General features: G+C 38.7%; 1 protein-coding gene across 4 annotated transcripts in view; it reads left to right on the top strand.

Moving 5' to 3' along the window:
• Window positions 1–17,336, top strand: part of MYO3A (myosin IIIA) — a 246,154-nt gene that overhangs the window by 73,645 nt on the left and 155,173 nt on the right. For all 4 annotated transcript variants that reach the window (XM_038529759.1, XM_038529758.1, XM_038529760.1 and 1 more), the window contains one exon: window positions 237–392. In XM_038529759.1, the coding sequence (XP_038385687.1) occupies window positions 237–392 (156 nt within the window). The remainder of the gene's footprint in view (window positions 1–236; window positions 393–17,336) is intronic.

The following is a 17,336-nucleotide window of genomic DNA, read 5'->3' as shown; positions in this document are numbered from 1 at the left end:
TAGCATTGCTCACAGATGTGTACTCTTTCACAAACATGCATTTCATCATATTGCAGTGTAACGTTTTTTGAGATATGCTGCTCAGGATGAGCATTTGTGAGGAGCATTGCTTTCTTGTGTTATAGTAGTTTTTAGGAATATGAATAATAATGTCAAAACTCGAACTTATCTAGTAATTACATGTTCTTTCTTTCTTCCTTTTTTCTTTTTTCTTTTTTTTTTTTTGGCCAGTGCAGGTGCTTGACTAAAGATTATGAAAAGCGTCCAACGGTGTCCGATCTTTTACAGCATAAATTCATTACTCAAATCGAGGGCAAAGATGTGATGTTGCAAAAACAACTAATGGAATTCATTGACATTCATCAAGGCATGGGAGGCACAGAAAAGGCCAGGTAATCCAATAACATCTTCACTCACGAAGTCCAAACATCGTCTAACAACGCTGAACTATTTTATAATGCAATTGTTGTGAAGGCGAGAAAAGACCTCATTTGAATTAGTTCCTTGTGGTTCAGAGATAAGGGGATACTTGCATGTAAACTGAATTCACAGTTGAGTTGCATCCCAGTATTGGTAACATTGCTCACAGCATTTCTAAAGAACTTCACCAGAAGAAAGAATGTAAACTTTAGTAGATGGTTAGTATTGGCATATATTTTCTTGTGTTTTCTGCTCTTCTGTAAAGTTAAGGTATCTTAGATTTGAGATTTAAAAAGGAACATAAACTTTGAAAGACTTTCTGATAAGTATTATCTCTTGGTATCATTTTTTCTGGCTTAGCTGCATTCAAAAATCATTTTAAATATCATTATCCTACTTCCTATTTGGATATCTAATAATCTGTTATATATAGTTTATACAATATTGAATGTGCCTTTTACTTATTATAAATAGTATATATGTTTATTTCAAGGAGTTTAGAAGATAGAGAAGTATATAACAAAATCAATCAAGTATTACATTTTAATCTATAACCTTTTAGTATCTTATAAATCAATACACATTTTTTAAAAATTGGAATTTACTTATATGTGTTCTGGAGCCTGGTTTTGTTTTTTTCTTTGTAATCCCCATCACCTATTTCATCCATCCCCCTATACTCTCTCCCCTCTGGTGACTACCAGTTTGTTCTCTGTGTTTATGAGTCTGTTTTGGGGTTTTTGTTTGTTGGTTTATTTGTTTTGTTTTTTAGATTCCACATATAAGTAAAATGATATGGTATTTGTCTCTTTTGAGTTTATTTTACTTAGCATAATACCCTCTAGGTCCATCCATGTTATTCAAATGGCAAGATCTCATTCTTTTTATAGCTGAGTAATATTCCATTTATGTGTGTGTGTGTGTGTGTGTGTGTGTGTGTACCGTATCTTCTTTATCTGTTCACCTTTCCACAGACACTTGGGTTGTTTCCATATATTGACTATCGTAAATAATGCCACAGTGAACACAGGGGTGCATATATCTTTTAAATTAGTGTTTGCATTTTCTTTTTTTTTAAGATTTTATTTATTCATGAGAGAGAGAGAGAGAGAGAGAGAGAGGCAGAGACACAGGCAGAAGGAGAAGCAGGCTCCATGCAGGGAGCGTGATGTGGGACTTGATTCCGGGTTTCCAGGATCACACCCTGGGCCGAAGGCAGGCGCTAAACTGCTGAGCCACCCAGGGATCCCCAGCGTTTTCATTTTCTTTGGGTAAATACCTAGTAGTGGAATTACTGGATTGTATGGTATTGCTATATTTAATATTTTGAAGAACCTCCATACATTTTGCACAGTGGCTACACCAGTTAATATTCCCATCAACAGTGTGTGAGGGTTCCTTTTCTCCATATCTTCAGCAACACTTGTTTCTTGTCTCTTTGATTGTAGCCATTCTTCTGCGTGTGAGATGGTATTTATTATGGTTTTGATTTGTATTTCCTTTTTTCTACATCCTCACCAACACTTTAATTTCTTGTCTTTTTGATTCTAGCCATTCGAACAGGTACGAGGTGATATTTGTTGTGGTTTTGATTTTAATTTTGCTGATGATTGGAGATCTTGAGCATCTTTTCATGTATCTGTTGGCCATCTGAATATCTTTGGAAAAATGTCTATTCAAGTCTTATTCCTATTTTATTTTATTTATTCATGAGAGACACACAGAGAGGCAGAGACATAAGCAGAGGGAGAAGCAGACTTCCTGCAGGGAGCCTGATGCGGGACTCCATCCCAGGACCCCAGGATCACGACCTGAGCCAAAGACAGATATTCAACCACTGAGACACCCAGGCGTCTCTTCTTCCCATTTTTAATCAGGAAGAAAGAAAACAACATGTAATTACTAGATAAGTTCGAGTTTTGACATTATTATCCATATTCCTAATTTATTTGTTAGTATTGGATTGTATAAGTTCTTTTTATATTTTGGGTATTAAAACCTTTATTGGATATATCATTTGCATATATCTTTTCCCATTCAGTAGGTTGCTTTTTTCATTTTGTTGATGGTTTCCTCTGTTGTGCAAAAGCTTTATATTTTGATGCAGTCCTGATAGTTTATTTCTGCTTTTGTTTTCCTTGCCTGAGGAAACGTATCCATAAATATGTTGCTAAGGCCAATGTCCAAGAGACTACTGCCTATGTTATCTTTTAGTTTTATGGTTTCAGGTCTCACATTTAGGTCTTTAATCTATCTCGAGCTTATTTCTGTGTATGGTATAAGAAAATGATCTAGTTTCATTCTTTTACATGTAGCTGTCCAGCCTTCCCAACACCAGTGAAGAAACTGTCTTTACCCCATTGTATATTCTTGCCTCCTTTTTATAGGTTAAGTGACTGTATGAAGTGAGTTTATTTGGACTCGCTATCCTCTTCCATTGATTGATTGTTGGAACCTGCTTTTTTTCACTAAATAGTGAATATTCATGTCATTAAATCTATGTCATTCATATTCTATGACAGATCTTTTTAATTGCTGCAGACATTACCTTGCATGACTGTTCAATAATTGATTTAAATAATCCTCTATCATTAGACATTTAGGTTGTTCCTAATTTTTTTTTAAAGATTTTATTTATTTATTCATGAGAGACACGGAGAAAGAGACAGAGACATAGGCAGAGGGAGAAGTGGGCTTCTTGCAGGGAGCCCAATGTAGGACTTAATTCCCAGACCCGGGATCACAACCTGAGCCAAAGGCTCTCAATCCCTGAGGCGCCCAGACGTCCCAAGTTCCTAATTATTTTTAACTCTAATAAGTAACACTCATGAACAGAACTGCACATGAATCCCTTATTGTTTCCTTAAGATAAATTCCTAGAGACAGTACTAAGTCAAAGAGTAGTCTTTTATAGTTTCAGTTGATTCTTGAGAATTCTATTAGTTCCATTTCAGGAGCATATCACTATTTAGGGCTAAGTTAGGAGAAGTGAGTAAAAAATAGTGCATGACTTAAAAGATAATTCTGTTTGAATTCCTGTCAAGGGTTACATGTTTCATTGCTATTTGCTTAATGCCTGAGTGCCAGACATTAGGACTTTCTATTATCTCATGTGATTTTACAATAGCTCTGAGGGAAGTGTTCTAGGATGCCCCATTTTCACAACTAAGAAGAACCAAAGTTTGTGGAGGCTAATTAACTTGTGCAAGGCTACACAGGTAATGAATGGCTTAGCTGGAATTCAAATCCTGATCCCTAAACCCAGGCTTTATTCACATGAGTAAAAAGAGTAATGACGATAGACATCTCTGGAGGTAATAGTCTGCCTATATGAGTTTACAGCCTTGCTGGAGAGATAGAACTCATATTCCTGTAATGAGGAAACGTTACGTTGTGAGTGGAATGCATTGCAGAAAAGAAGGAAGCAGGCGTGTAGTTTACAGTGAGTAGGTGGCCGTGGGCTCATACATGTTCATCCTTTCTTTGTGTGAATTCAGTTCCATGGTTGGCCATGACCCCATTCTTTCCATAGCAAGCAGATAAACAACAAGCAAACAAACAAAAAGAACAGAAACTGAAGTGTACCAGCACTGTGTAGGGTGTTCAAGAACTATGTCAAGAACTATGGAAGATTTGAGATTTTACTTTTTTTTGTAAGCTCATAGTTGACCTTCCAGTTTCTTGCATATTGGCAGAAGATACGAGATGCCAGGATCAGAGACAAAGGGCTTTACTACTCTTGTTAAGCTAACAACATGAGTTTTATATTCATGTTGGTTGTTCTTGCCCCACATGTGCTAGGGCTGATGTGAAATGACCTAAGTGGATGGGTGTATACAGTGGGTTTGCATCCCAGTGTAGGAACCTGAGCTTGGAAAACTCCAGTCTTTGAAAACGGCTGGCAAACTTGCCCAAGGTTTGTCTTAGAGTGACATTATCTTACTATCCTATTCAACAAACAAAACTTCTGTCTGTTCTGGAGAGAGACATTCTCTCTAACTTCCAAGACCGTTCGCTATACAAGCATCCTTGGAAATACAGTCTGGAAAAAAAGCTAATATAAGACATACAGAAATGTGAGAGACCCATGGAGAATTGCCTCCCAACATCCAAGCATCATAAGAATGGTTGAATTACACAATATTTAGATTCTAAGCCTGTTGCTCCAAGTTCCAGAGATTAAGGAAAAAAAATTATTGAAAACAACTATAGATTGGGTACTGCATTAGGCTCAACACTTGTATTTCTGAATCACAAAATTGATTCTTGTTTATCCTGTTAAGAATTCAGAATATGTCTTCGAAATGAGAACTTTTTTTTTTTTTCGATGTGAGAACTTCTGTTTCACCCAATTGTGGAAAATTTCCAGTCATTATTCTGTTAAATATTGATCCTCTTTTATTCTTTTTATTTTCTACTTCTAAGAGATAAATATTGCAGTGTCTTGTATACCTCATGTATACTTTCTCTTTTATGTTTGTCATTCATTTATTAATTTCTGCTTTTTTTGGGATGATTTCTTCAGAATTGTTTATCAATTCACTAATTCTTAGGACTTGTCTAGAGTTACCCTGAATACGTATTTTTCATGCTGATATTTCTGTCAACAGCTCTATTTTTATTTCTAGAATTTCTTACTTTCTGTAAACATTTATTCTTTATTTATATCTGACTTTATTTCTGGCTATTCATATCTGGCTACTTTGTTTTTTCTTTTTTTGTGAATGTGGTTCTTTTCTTTGTCTCTGTAGACTCTTTAATAGTCATTTCTTGATTTGCATTTCAAAACGGATGAGTTGTCCTGATTATTGAGTTCATTTGTTCCCTTAATATTTGGTTTTCTTCTGGGGTTTAGAATTTTGGTTTGCTCTGCCACCATGAACAGGAAGGGTTTTTGTTCTTCTTTTTCTTTCCTTCTGCATTTTCTTCTTCTTCTTCTTCTTCTTCTTCTTCTTCTTCTTCTTCTTCTTTTTTTTTTGGAAGCTTTGCTTTTGCCATAATCTGGCTTCAGGAGCCCTTCTGCCCAATAGGATTTGGAGGGCATTATAGATTTGGTCACTGAACCAGTGGGAAGTAGACCTTGTGTCTGTGATTCCTCTTGTCATTGCAGGCACTTGGCTCCATAAAAGGAAGAAGATGCAGAATTTTTCCAATGCTCTCTTCCAGGTAAGAGACATCCCTTCCCCACATTCAGCTGCATTCTCTCTCGCCAGCCTAGGTCAAGGCCTTCATTGTGAGTGGGGCATTTTGTTTCCTTTACCTTCCAAGCCTCTTCCGCCTTTTTCTGGTCCTGGGCTTTGTGTCAGCCTGTGGTTTCTGCCCTCTTGTCCAGGGTGTATCTGACCTGTTTGGTCCACTATAATGCTCATCTTGCTTTCAAGAATGTCTTTGCTGTTTTAATACTACTTAAAAATATTCAAACAAATATTCTGTGTTTCATAAGTATATATTTGGAGGAGATGGGAGTAGAGTTTGGATCATTAATGCACAACACCTTTTGACCATGGATCTTAGTCCATGAAAAGAGTGAAACATACTCTGGTGAAAGGAGAGAGGCTGCGGGGCGCCACTGGCAACATATTGGTGGGGGGGAAGTAGTCTTCAATATCAGGTGGAATTATTTGATCCCAGCATTTGTAAGGTTGATCCAAAATCTGTGCTAAATCAACATAGCTATTCAAAGCTGACATTTTTTTTTAAGATTGACTGATTGGTTGATTGATTGATTCATGAGGGACACAGAGAGAGAGAGAAAGGCAGAGACACAGGCAGAGGAAAAAGCAGGCTCCATGCAGGGAGCCCAACCCTGGGTCTCCAGGATCCTTTCTTGGGCTGAAGGCGGCGCTAAGCCACTGAACCACCGGGCTGCCCTACATTTTTTGTTTTTGTTTTTGTTTTTTTGTATGTGACATTAACCTGTGAAATCAGATTGATATATGTCTTTGGCTGGATAATTCTTAAAGAATCATAATTCAGTTTTAAAGAAGACTGTCCTAAAATAAATTGAATACAAACTGAGTACTTTAAATTTCCTGATAACGGCAAGGGGCAGTGTTAGAAGGCACTGTGGGATGGATACAAGAACTTTGTATCTTAAGTCAAGGCCTGAATATATATATAACAGGTCACTCTCATAACTTACTCACCTGCTCTGAGGAATCAAGAAGCATATGCAGGCAGCAACTGCTTCTGTGACAGACTCTCCAGCCATGGAAATGTGTTTTTCACCAAAGTTAAATTGACAGTGTTACAGGGCAGACTGAATCCATGAGAACTTTAAATTATAAAAGAAAAGTTTGGCTCTTGAATCCAGTATTTTAAAGTATTCAATTGCATAATTTAATGTGAATAGATAAAAGGCATTTGTAATTGAAATGTACTATTCAGCATTCTTGACTAAAAACAATACAAGCCAATTTAAGAAGAAAAGCAATTGAGTGAAAAATACTGAATGGCTCAGGGGATTGAGAGGAAGGCAGAGAGCCAGGCCTAGGTATGAAACAAAGGAAGCCTCAACTAGCTTTCCCCAAGAACTGCCTAGGAAGCCACCACTGATACCTGCTCTCCACTCCAAGTCCTGCGGCAACACTGGTTTCTTAAATGCCACAACCACTTCAAAATGTTTGTAAACTGACCTTGAGCTCTGTCGCTCAAGATTCTAAGTTCCATACAAGGCCATCTGGTTCCCTATGCTTAGATCATAGATCCATATTGTACAGGTGAAGAAATGAAGTGAGAAACACTTGCTTCTCCCTCACTTCCAGTTTCTTTCTTTTTTTATTTTTTCTTTATTCATGAGAGATACATAGAGGCAGAGACATAGGCAGAGGGAGAAGCAGGCTCCTTGAAGGGAGCCCGATGTGGGACTTGATCCCTGGACCCCAGGATCACTCCCTGAGCCGAAGGCAGATGCTCAGCCACTGAACCACCCAGACATCCTTCACTTCCAGTTTCTGTGTGAGAGGCAGAATGCTTTCTTGCAACCATCTTGGAATTTCTTCCCACAGAGGAAGGATATATTGAGATACTATAGCAGTGAATTATGTGGAAAATGGAAACAGGTTTCTAAAATTCTTTATTTTTTATATCTTGAACATATACCTAAAAGTATTATTTAAGGTATGATTTGCATTCCTTAAATAAAGGAAAAACCTAGCCCAGTACCCACTTGAATGATAAATCCCAACTCAGAATTTCATTTTGTGGGGCACCTGGTGGCTCAGTTGGTTGAGCTTCCAACTCTTGGTTTTGGCTCTGGTCCTGGGATGGAGCCCTGGGTCAAATTCCATGCTCAACAGGGAGTCTGCTTGGAAGATTCTCTCCCTGGGCCCCTCCCCACAACTCACTAGCTAGCAATCAATCAATCAATCAATCAATCCATCTTTTAAAGAATTTTGTTTTGTGGTTATATTATTAGCATGTTACCTTGAAAAATGTATTTTGTTTTATGTACAAAGTAACCTTAATATTTTACTTGATACCCTGGATATGCTAGTGGTGATTAACTTTGATGTGTGTAAATTCTGTTTTGCATATAATTTTATAAAAGCAAAAAGGAAGGACGCCTGGGTGGCTCAGCAGTTGTCTGCCTTCAGATCAGGGTGTGATCCCTGAGTCTGGGATAGAGTCCGGCATCAGGTTCCTTGGAGGGAGCCTGCTTCTTCTCCCTCTGCCTATGTCTCTGCCTCTCTCTCTGTGTCTCTCATGAATAAATAAATAAAATCTTTAAAAATAAATAAATAAAAGCAAAAAAAAAAAAGTATTTGTAAGAATTTAGTAACCCAAACATAGTCATTTCTTAGGCCCAAAATACAGCTGTACTTGTGGTGCTCTTACAATCACCCCACTTGTCCCAGCATATATGGTTTTGAAACCAAGATATAAGGCAACTTTGAGACATATCTGAAAGGATTAACAAATGAAAGACAAACTAAAAAATTATACAACCATTCAGTACTGAAAGCCTGTTTCAAGCTGTCAATTCTTTATTTAGATATAAGGCTTTATGTCATGTAAATTTCAGTTGAAAGGGATTTTGATTTTACAAAACAAAGAAAAGAAATAAAAAAAGGAAGCAGAAAAATCAGTGGGAGGTAATAATAGGGTTTTTTCAGTGGGATACAATGCGTGATTCTATTTTATTCTCTATTTTCTGGGCTTGATAATTTTTCTCTAATGGGTATAACTATGTCTTTGTGAGAATTATTCACCCTTTGGAACGTTATACTCATTTCCCCTAATATGTGGGACTTTTAAAAAGCTTATCCTGGCTGCTCTTATAATAACTACTCTTTTGATTCCCGTATCTGCGTGAATATTTCAAAGTTTCAAAGACACTTCAAACTGAACATGTCCAAAATTGAATTTATGCTGTCCCGTCCAAAATTAGTACTTTGGTCCCTTTCTTATTAATGACACCACCACTCAATTCCTTCTGCCAACCAGAAATCTAGGGATTATCTTGGTGTAGTCTTCTTTTCTATTTTCTGTTTTTAGCCTACAGCATGACTAAATTTCTTATGCCTTAATTCAACCCAACACCAATTGTGATATGATCCTTGCTACCATGAAAATCATTATTTATTATTTGGTGTGTGTGTCTGTGTATGTGTGCTTATTTTGGAAAATTCCAGTTTTATCTTGGCCAAAACAACGGGTAAAGGAATTGTCCGTATGAAATCCAAGAGAAGAGTTCTCATTAAGGCATGAGCTGGTGACAGTGTCTGTCCAAGAGAGGGAACTTAGAAAAATGATAAGTGGAGCTGGGGGATATAGTAAGGGTTCATTTAGGACCAGGAAATTTAGAAAATAAATAATAACTTATCCTTCTCGACCTGAAATATTTCCTTATGCCTTTCTTTACTACTTCCTCTTCCAGAAAAGTTCCCAAATAAGAGCTTTTAAGCATGATCTCTTGGGGGAATTTTATAGGAATAGGCTATTGATTAAGCATTCCCATGGGTAAGACCATTATGACTATCTCTGCTTTTAAGTTGCAATAAATAAAGGAATTCAAATAAACAGGAAGAATAAGTTGTTAAAATGTACTAACAAGCTATAAATAATTTCTAGGAGTTAAGTTACTTTGATGCTTCAGAGTAAAATGCTTTATAAACAGAGTGAAAAACCATCAAGGAAAGGGAAAAAAACCATCAACCAAGGGGAAAAACAAGGCTTGTTCTGGGTCATTTTATATCCTGTCATGCAGAAGAGCTGGAGCCAGACCCTATTTGTCCTAACACCTAGTTCAGTTCCTGTCTGGATCATGCTGCACCCTTTTTTTCCCACCAGAGAATAGTCATGCCAAAATAGATTTATTACTGGAAGGGAACTTTTCTTCTGGTTACTTATTTGAGAGACCAGAAAACTGAAGCCAGAGAAATTCAGTCCTGCCAATTCAATAACTAGTTCACAACCCATGCAGAGCTGTAGCTCAGATCCCATGATTTTCAGACCAGCCCTCTTACTAGTTTCTGTATCCCTCACCAGTAGTAGAAATTAGCATTCACAAAACTAGTGATACTAAGAGTTTTTGCTGGATTTTTGGGAGCTGCTTTGTATGATTTACTCATAATGGGCATTTCAGCTTTCACTAGCTTCTTTGAAATACTGCAGTTGGAGTTTACTGAGTAGTGTATTCAAGGGTCAAGAAATCTTTGCTCATGTTTCCCTAGACTTTTTTCTTTTAATTAAGAGGGTAGAGTATAGAAGTAACTAAGTTTAAAATAATTTAGCACCTTTGAAATATTTGGGATACAGTCATGTTGTAACTTGATTTTAGTGACTGACATGCATTGATGATCATCAACATCATGATCTTTTCCTTTCTTTTGAAAAGAGTTTAGGGATTTGCATTTGTTGTTGTTGTTTTTTAGATTTTTATTTATTTATTTATTCATGGGAGACAGAGAGAATGAGAGAGAGAGAGAGGCAGAGGGCGAAGCAGGCTCCATGCAGGGAGCCTGACCTGGGACTCTATCCAGGGTCTCCAGGATCATGCCCTGGGCTGAAGGTGGCGCTAAACCACTGCGCCACCAGTGCTGCCCTGCATTTGTTATTAGTAAACAAGTTATCAGCAAGTGCCAACAAATCTGTGTTAATTTATAAAAGATTTCGTCTCCTTTCTCTGGCAATTACTCCTTGAAGTTATACCACACTTAAGACTTCTGGTGTGCTATTTTTCAGTCTTTAGTTTCATCAAACTCTCAGTGGCTCCCAGTATGTCACTGATGACAGTCTGTGGGCCTGTGACGATCAGTGTGTCCATCCCTCCCCCTGTATCCTCACCTTGGCCACCAGGCCACTTGCTGGGTGCTAACACTGCTATGCATTTTCACTCCTTTCTATTGGAGCTTATACAGCGTTCTTTCCTTGAAATCTCCCATCTTCACTCTGTCCTTGAAAACATACTTCAAAACCATATCTCCAAAGGCCAGTTTAGCACTTTTGAGACACCTTTCCCCAAAGCCCCGAGTATGTATTTACATTTTCTGCCCTCTGTGGTCATGCAGCCCTTTGTTCTTGCTTCAGAGTCAGAAAGACCTGGATTTAAGTCCTCATCCTTCAGGGTACTAGTCATGCCGCATACTAGTTTTGTGACCTTGGGCAAGTTACTAAACCTCACTTATGACCCAGTTAATTCTTATTTATGAACTGAGAATACGAATGATACCTACCCCATAAACCTGTGAGGATAAATGTAATAATGCCTAAAAATGAGCTGAGCAGGGATGCTTGGGTGGTTCAGTGGTTAAGCGTCTGCCTTTGGCTCAGGTCGTGATCCTGGGGTCCTGGGATCGAGTCCCATATCAGGATCCTTGCAGGGAGCCTGCTTCTCCCTCTGCCTATGTCTCTGCCTCTCTCTCTCTCTCTTTTTCTCTGTGTGTCTCTCATGAATAAATAAATAAAATCTTTTAAAAAATGAGCTAAGCACAGTACCTGACATGGTGTAAGTTATCACCATCAATTAATGGTACTTATATACAATATATTTTGTGAATCTTAATCATCTTTGTATCTCCAGTGCTGGGTCCAGGACTTTGCATGCAGTGAGTGCTCAATAAAGATACAGTTGACCCTTGAACAATATGGGGTTAGGGGTGCCAACCTCCTATGCAGTTGAAAATCCAAGTTATAAATTTTGACGTCCCCAAAACTGAACTAATAACCCACCGTTGACCAGAAGCCTTACTGAGAACGTAAACAGCATATCATGCATATTATATGTATTATATACTGTATTTTTACAATAAAGGAATCTAGGAAGAAAAAAATGTTATTAAGTAAATCATAAGGAAGAGAAAATACATTCATAGTGCTGTACTGTATGTCTTGAAAAAATTTCACACACAAGTAGACCTGTGCAGTTCAAACCCATGTTGTCCAAGGGTCAACTGTGTGTATAATCTTGACTTGAAGAGTTTGGGTTGAGATCTGGGTTAGAAAGCCCTCATCTGGCTTTATATATTTAATAGACACAATTAATAGTGCATTTAGCTATTTCTTAAGTGTAAAAAAGAAAGGAGAACCAACATGAAAGATTTTTCTTGAGAGAAAGGTTTTTAATTTTTTTTCTAGAGAAAACTTATTATAGTTCTCTTGCTGGGTTAGGGACAAGCAAAAAGAGGGGGGCACCTGGGTAGCTCAGTCAGTTAAGTGTCTCCCCTCTGCTTAGGTCATGAACCCAGAGTCCTGGGATTGAGCTCCACAGGGGCTCTTTGTTCAGCCAGGAGTCTGCTTCTCTCTCTCCTTCAATGCTTGCTCTCTCTCAAATAAATAAAATCTTAAAGAAAAAAAAAAAAAAAGAAACAAAAAGAGGACATGGAAAAAATGATAAAATTTACATGAACATCTCCTTTGTTCCTAAAATCATTCCTATGAAGTTGTGTGCTATGGGTCATGGTCCTTCTAGAAGAATGCCATTGAGGCACAGTGAGCTCCTACAGAGCCAGGACTAGAAGTTCTCACTTTCATCTCTGTGTCATTTCTTGAAATTCAGTTATTCATTCATCAAGAGAATCTAACCAATACCCCTAAGGGTAAATCAGAGGTGTTTAGAGGGGTTTTGGTAGTGGAATTATGGATTGAATAGTATGGATATTCCAGTGTCTTATAACCAGCACACATGGTTCTACAATGTAGATGCTGGCTTTTGCAAGGGAATATTGCATTTTCTGTTTGAAGCCCCAATTTAAAAGGCTCAAGCTCTCATTATCATGCTGGTTTTACCAGTTTTGCCAATATGCTCCCTCTTAATCTTTGCCTGTCTCACTCCATTACTTTTCTCAGATAGGAGCCATTGGAATCTTTTACTTTGAAACATGTTTTGGTTGTCTCTGCTTCTTAATTCCTCTGTAGGAATAATGAATGTGAATATTAGTTTATTTGTAAAAGTGACTGTTACTTATTATAAACCCAATAAATACATAAAAATATAAAGAGGTTTTAGGAAATCACTTGAAACCATAGCACCAAGGGGAAAAAAAAACAAGCACAAACATTTGATGAACACAATTCCAGATGTCTTTCTGTATGTGTATGTGTGTAGCAAGAGAGATAGGGAAGTTCTTACAAAAATGGAATTCTATAAATATTATTTTTGTTGAAATTTTCATTGGTATAATTATAAATTTACATGCATCTGTAGGAAATAATACAGAGAGACCCATGTACCATCTACCTACCCAATTTCCCTCAATGGTTATATTTCACCAAACTATCTAAATACTGTTTTAAGTATTTTACTCACATTTAACAGAAGAAAGACAAACTTAGGGCAAAAAGGAAGAAATTGTTGAAAGTCAAAAAAATGTTTTTCTTCACCACCAGACTTTTGCTAAAATTAAAAGGTTAGATTCATTCTAATTCCAATTCCAGACAATATCTATTAACCTCCTTGCTCTGGAGAATGAAGCACAGTTACACTTCCTCCCATCTCCTTGATTTCCATGTCCTGGACTTCTTACACTATTCTTTAATGTAATCAATGCTTTGCATTGGTAGTATATAAGCTTAATTTGTAGGGCTGTTTAATCTTTTTTCTGTATTTAAGTTGGTTCAGTGCTCACGTCAAGTCTTTTTTACTATGCCCTCCCTTATTTTAATCATTCTCTTGGGTAACTAAATTGTGTCATCTCATAGTTATTTCCTCAAACCCTAAACTCTCGCCTGCTTGAGCTCAAAGCTCACTTTCGTTAGCTACAGTATACTTAGCTTAGCATTTACTTTTCCTTAAAACATCTCAAACACTGTTCCACTCTGCAGTGTGTATTGCTGTTGAGAGAACCAAGGCAGTGAGCCTTCTCCCTTTGTTCATGGCTGGTTCCTTCACAGAATGTCTGTAGGTGTTCGCAACATCACCAAGCTGTGTCTTAGCGACCATCCTTCCATATCCATTTTACTAACATCCTGCGATTTACAGGAGCCAGCTCATACTGCCTCACGAGAGCCAATTGAATCTTTGTTCTTTTTTTCTTTCATTTTGTATACCTTAACCCATGTATCTCACCCTATGAATCCAGTCATGCTTGGTTTACATCTTTTCTTCTGTAATGATTTTTCCTCCATTCCTTTTCTGATCACAGCCAACTCAGTTTTTATCTCTTTCTGTTATCTTATGTAATTTGTTTATTGAAGCTTCGTACCATCTCTTTCAAGAGAAAAAAATCTTCAGATTTTTCCTTTTTAATGAGAAGACTGTATAAGAAATACCTTTGAAGGATGGAGAAATTTTGTCTGAACTTTTTCTGTAATTCTTTCCTGTGGTAGATGCTCTTCTTTTGCCTTTGGCTTATAAGCAATCCATATGAACTTATAAGCAATCCTTAACTCTTACGTCACTTTTTTTTTTGGTTGGAAGTATGTATGGTGATGAATGTCTTCTCAAGCGGGACTGGAAATAGTTGTGTTCTAGCCAAAAAAAGAAGTGCTAATGGAGGAAGGATGATTTGAGAAGTCTTCACTTTGGATTAGGTTGATACTTTTGAACACCTTCCCACCCACTCTGTATATTGTCTTTCTTCCTTCAGTTTGAAGTCACTGTACAAGGCCATTGGCTGGTACAAGCCCAGGGAGCACCATTCATACTGTGTCCTCTAAATGACAGTCTTCCTGTGTCATGATGGTGTCATGACGTATCTAGCGTATTGAATGCTGCCACTTCTTTCTCCCTTCCCCCAGCCTTCCACTGGCCACCAGCCACTCCTTTACTGGATGAGCAGATGATAGGTCACTTTCCCATGGTCTTCCTCTCCCACTACCTGCTGTCCTGAATATGAACTGAGTCTCATAAGGACTTTTTTCCACTTCCCACTATGAATTCCTCATGCCCTTGGAACTGACAGCTCTAAGCAAAGGCTCATTGAAACCGCCTCTCGGGGCAGTGCACTTTCTTTTAGAAAAGTCTTTTTTTCTGGAAATAACCATGCGATGACACAATTTAGCTACCCAGGAGAATAATTAAAATAAAGAACTCAGAAAAGGGGAGGCATAAGGAGTTATGTGTTGGTTCTCAGGTTCCTTTCTCATTTTAATACAGATTTAGTGTATTTGACAGTTATGACTGTGGCTTGGGACTATGGCCATTTCTGTTTTTCATTAAAGAAAGACACTTAGCCACTCTTCATCTTTTTTGTTGTTTAGTGAGTTGTTAGGGAAGGGAAAAGTTACTTTACTCTGTTATCTTTAATGTGAAGTAACTCTTTCCCAGCTTCTTGGCAAAATAGGACAGGGTGTAGATTACAGTTTGCCACAGTTTTCAGATGCTTCTTGTTGGGGAGTCTGTGTTGCTCACCCTTAAACCCCAGCATTTCCTGTGACTTCCTCAGTTAATAGAAGATAGCAGAAGTAAGGCTATAACATTTTTAAGCCCAGGCCTTAAAAAACTGGCAGTGTCTGCTTCATGTCTCATGAAACATTCTCTAAGTGCCCTGAACTGCCGTGAAGGAAATATGACTACCTGTGGTCACCATGCCAGAGACACGTGTAAGCCACTCTGATCAACAATCCTAGTTGAGCCCAGCTTCCCAGTGCCAACTGTATGAGTAAAGCTGTCTTGGCCTCTCCAGACCAGCCTACCTACTAGCTGGATACTACTGAATGACCTTCACTGATGCCACATGGAGTGGAAGAATTTCCTACCCACGAATCCTGCATGAATCCCTAACTCACAAAATCATGAGATACAATAAAATGCTGGTATGAAGCTGCAGAGTTTGGGGATGATTTGCTACACAGCAATGAATAACCAGAATAAGAGGGTATTGAAATCACCAATATTCATAGTATTGATGGAGCTTAAAAACCCTTAGGTGGTTTATGTAACAAGTCCCACCTTGAGTGTAAGGGAGATTCAGACATAACTGAGCAACCAGTGAGGTGAGTCTGTTCACATACGCAGAGGGCACCCAGGCCTTTTGGGAAAGGAATGGAAACTGTGCCCACTTCAGCAAGCCAGGCATTTCTAGTGAGCAGCAAATTTGCCCAGCAGGAGTCTTTTGGCCAAGAGTCGTAGAATCTTCTCACAGATGACTGAAACTAAGGGAAAGAGCACAAATTTGACCTAATAACAAAGCCCTAGTTGTTACAGGGAGTCACAACTCTAAATACAAGTATTGGCTGTTAATGAAAACCATCCCAAGCCAAATCCAGCCACAATGGGTGTATATCCGTGACCTAAGGAAGGGTGAGATTAAAAGTGAAAACTGAAAGAGGTACTTCACTCAACCTATAAATGGGGTACAAGCAACAACTTGCCCTGTCTCAGTCATCATGGAACCCTAAGGAAAAAGATCCATCATTTCCACTTCCCAAAGGACTTTTGGTGACTAGGACAGCAGAAGTATGATGGCCATGCTTGATGGGCTGAGTAGCCACACAACAGTACAGGAATCCATCCAGAGGATCATCAGCAGAGGAATAAACTACCTGATGGAACACCTGGAGAGACTGCTTTGCCTGCTGAGCGATGCTGAACAATACCCAGCCTAGCTGGCAAGGACTCCACATGCTAGGGAGCAGCGAGAGCTCTGAGTAACCAACAGCCACTGTCTGCCTGGCAGACAGATACTCAGTTGAATACCAACTGCGTAGTAACAGTAATGTCTAGCTGAAGCAGATGTGTCCGTGAGCAATTGTGAGACATACTTATGGCAACTTTCTAAGACAACAAGAGTCCTACGTTGATGGTAACAAACCAGCAAAATATGATTACTTGTGTTATGACCTCTGTTGTACCCCTAAGTGATATAGGGTGGCCCAGGCTGTACAAATCCAGGAGGCACCATTTGTTTCATATTTTACGTGAATGGTTTCACCCTGGAGCACTGAGGTACAACTTCATGGTGCTTTCTAAATCTTTTTTTTTTTTTTTAATTTATTTATGATAGTCACAGAGAGAGAGAGAGGCAGAGACACAGGCAGAGGGAGAAGCAGGCTCCATGCACCGGGAGCCCGACGTGGGATTCGATTCCGGGTCTCCAGGATCGTGCCCTGGGCCAAAGGCAGGCGCCAAACCGCTGCGCCACCCAGGGATCCCTTCATGGTGCTTTCTAAGGTTGTGCAGTGTGAACTGAGAATCAGGAGCCTGGGGGCAGCCCTGGTGGCTCAGCGGTTTAGTGCCGCCTTCAGCCCAGGACGGGATCCTGGAGACTTGTGATCAAGTCCCACGTCAGGCTCCCTGCATGGAGCCTGCTTCTCCCTCTGCCTGTGTCTCTGCCTCTCTCTCTCTCTCTCTCTCTCTCTCTCTCTCTGTCTCTCATGAATAAATAAATAAAATCTTAAAAAAAAAAAAAAGAATTGGGAGCCTGGGGAAATTCTGAGTACATTTGTTTTACAACCGAAAATCTCTGTGATATTAGCTATGTACACATGATTTTAGCCCAGGCAGAGAATTAGATAGAGTAAAAAGCTCTCCCTGG

This window comes from Canis lupus, chromosome 2, assembly GCF_011100685.1.
Source record: "Canis lupus familiaris isolate Mischka breed German Shepherd chromosome 2, alternate assembly UU_Cfam_GSD_1.0, whole genome shotgun sequence".
NCBI classification, from domain to species: Eukaryota; Metazoa; Chordata; class Mammalia; order Carnivora; family Canidae; genus Canis; species Canis lupus.
Note: the sequence above shows the minus strand (reverse complement) of the source record. Positions and strands in the feature narration are given on the sequence as shown.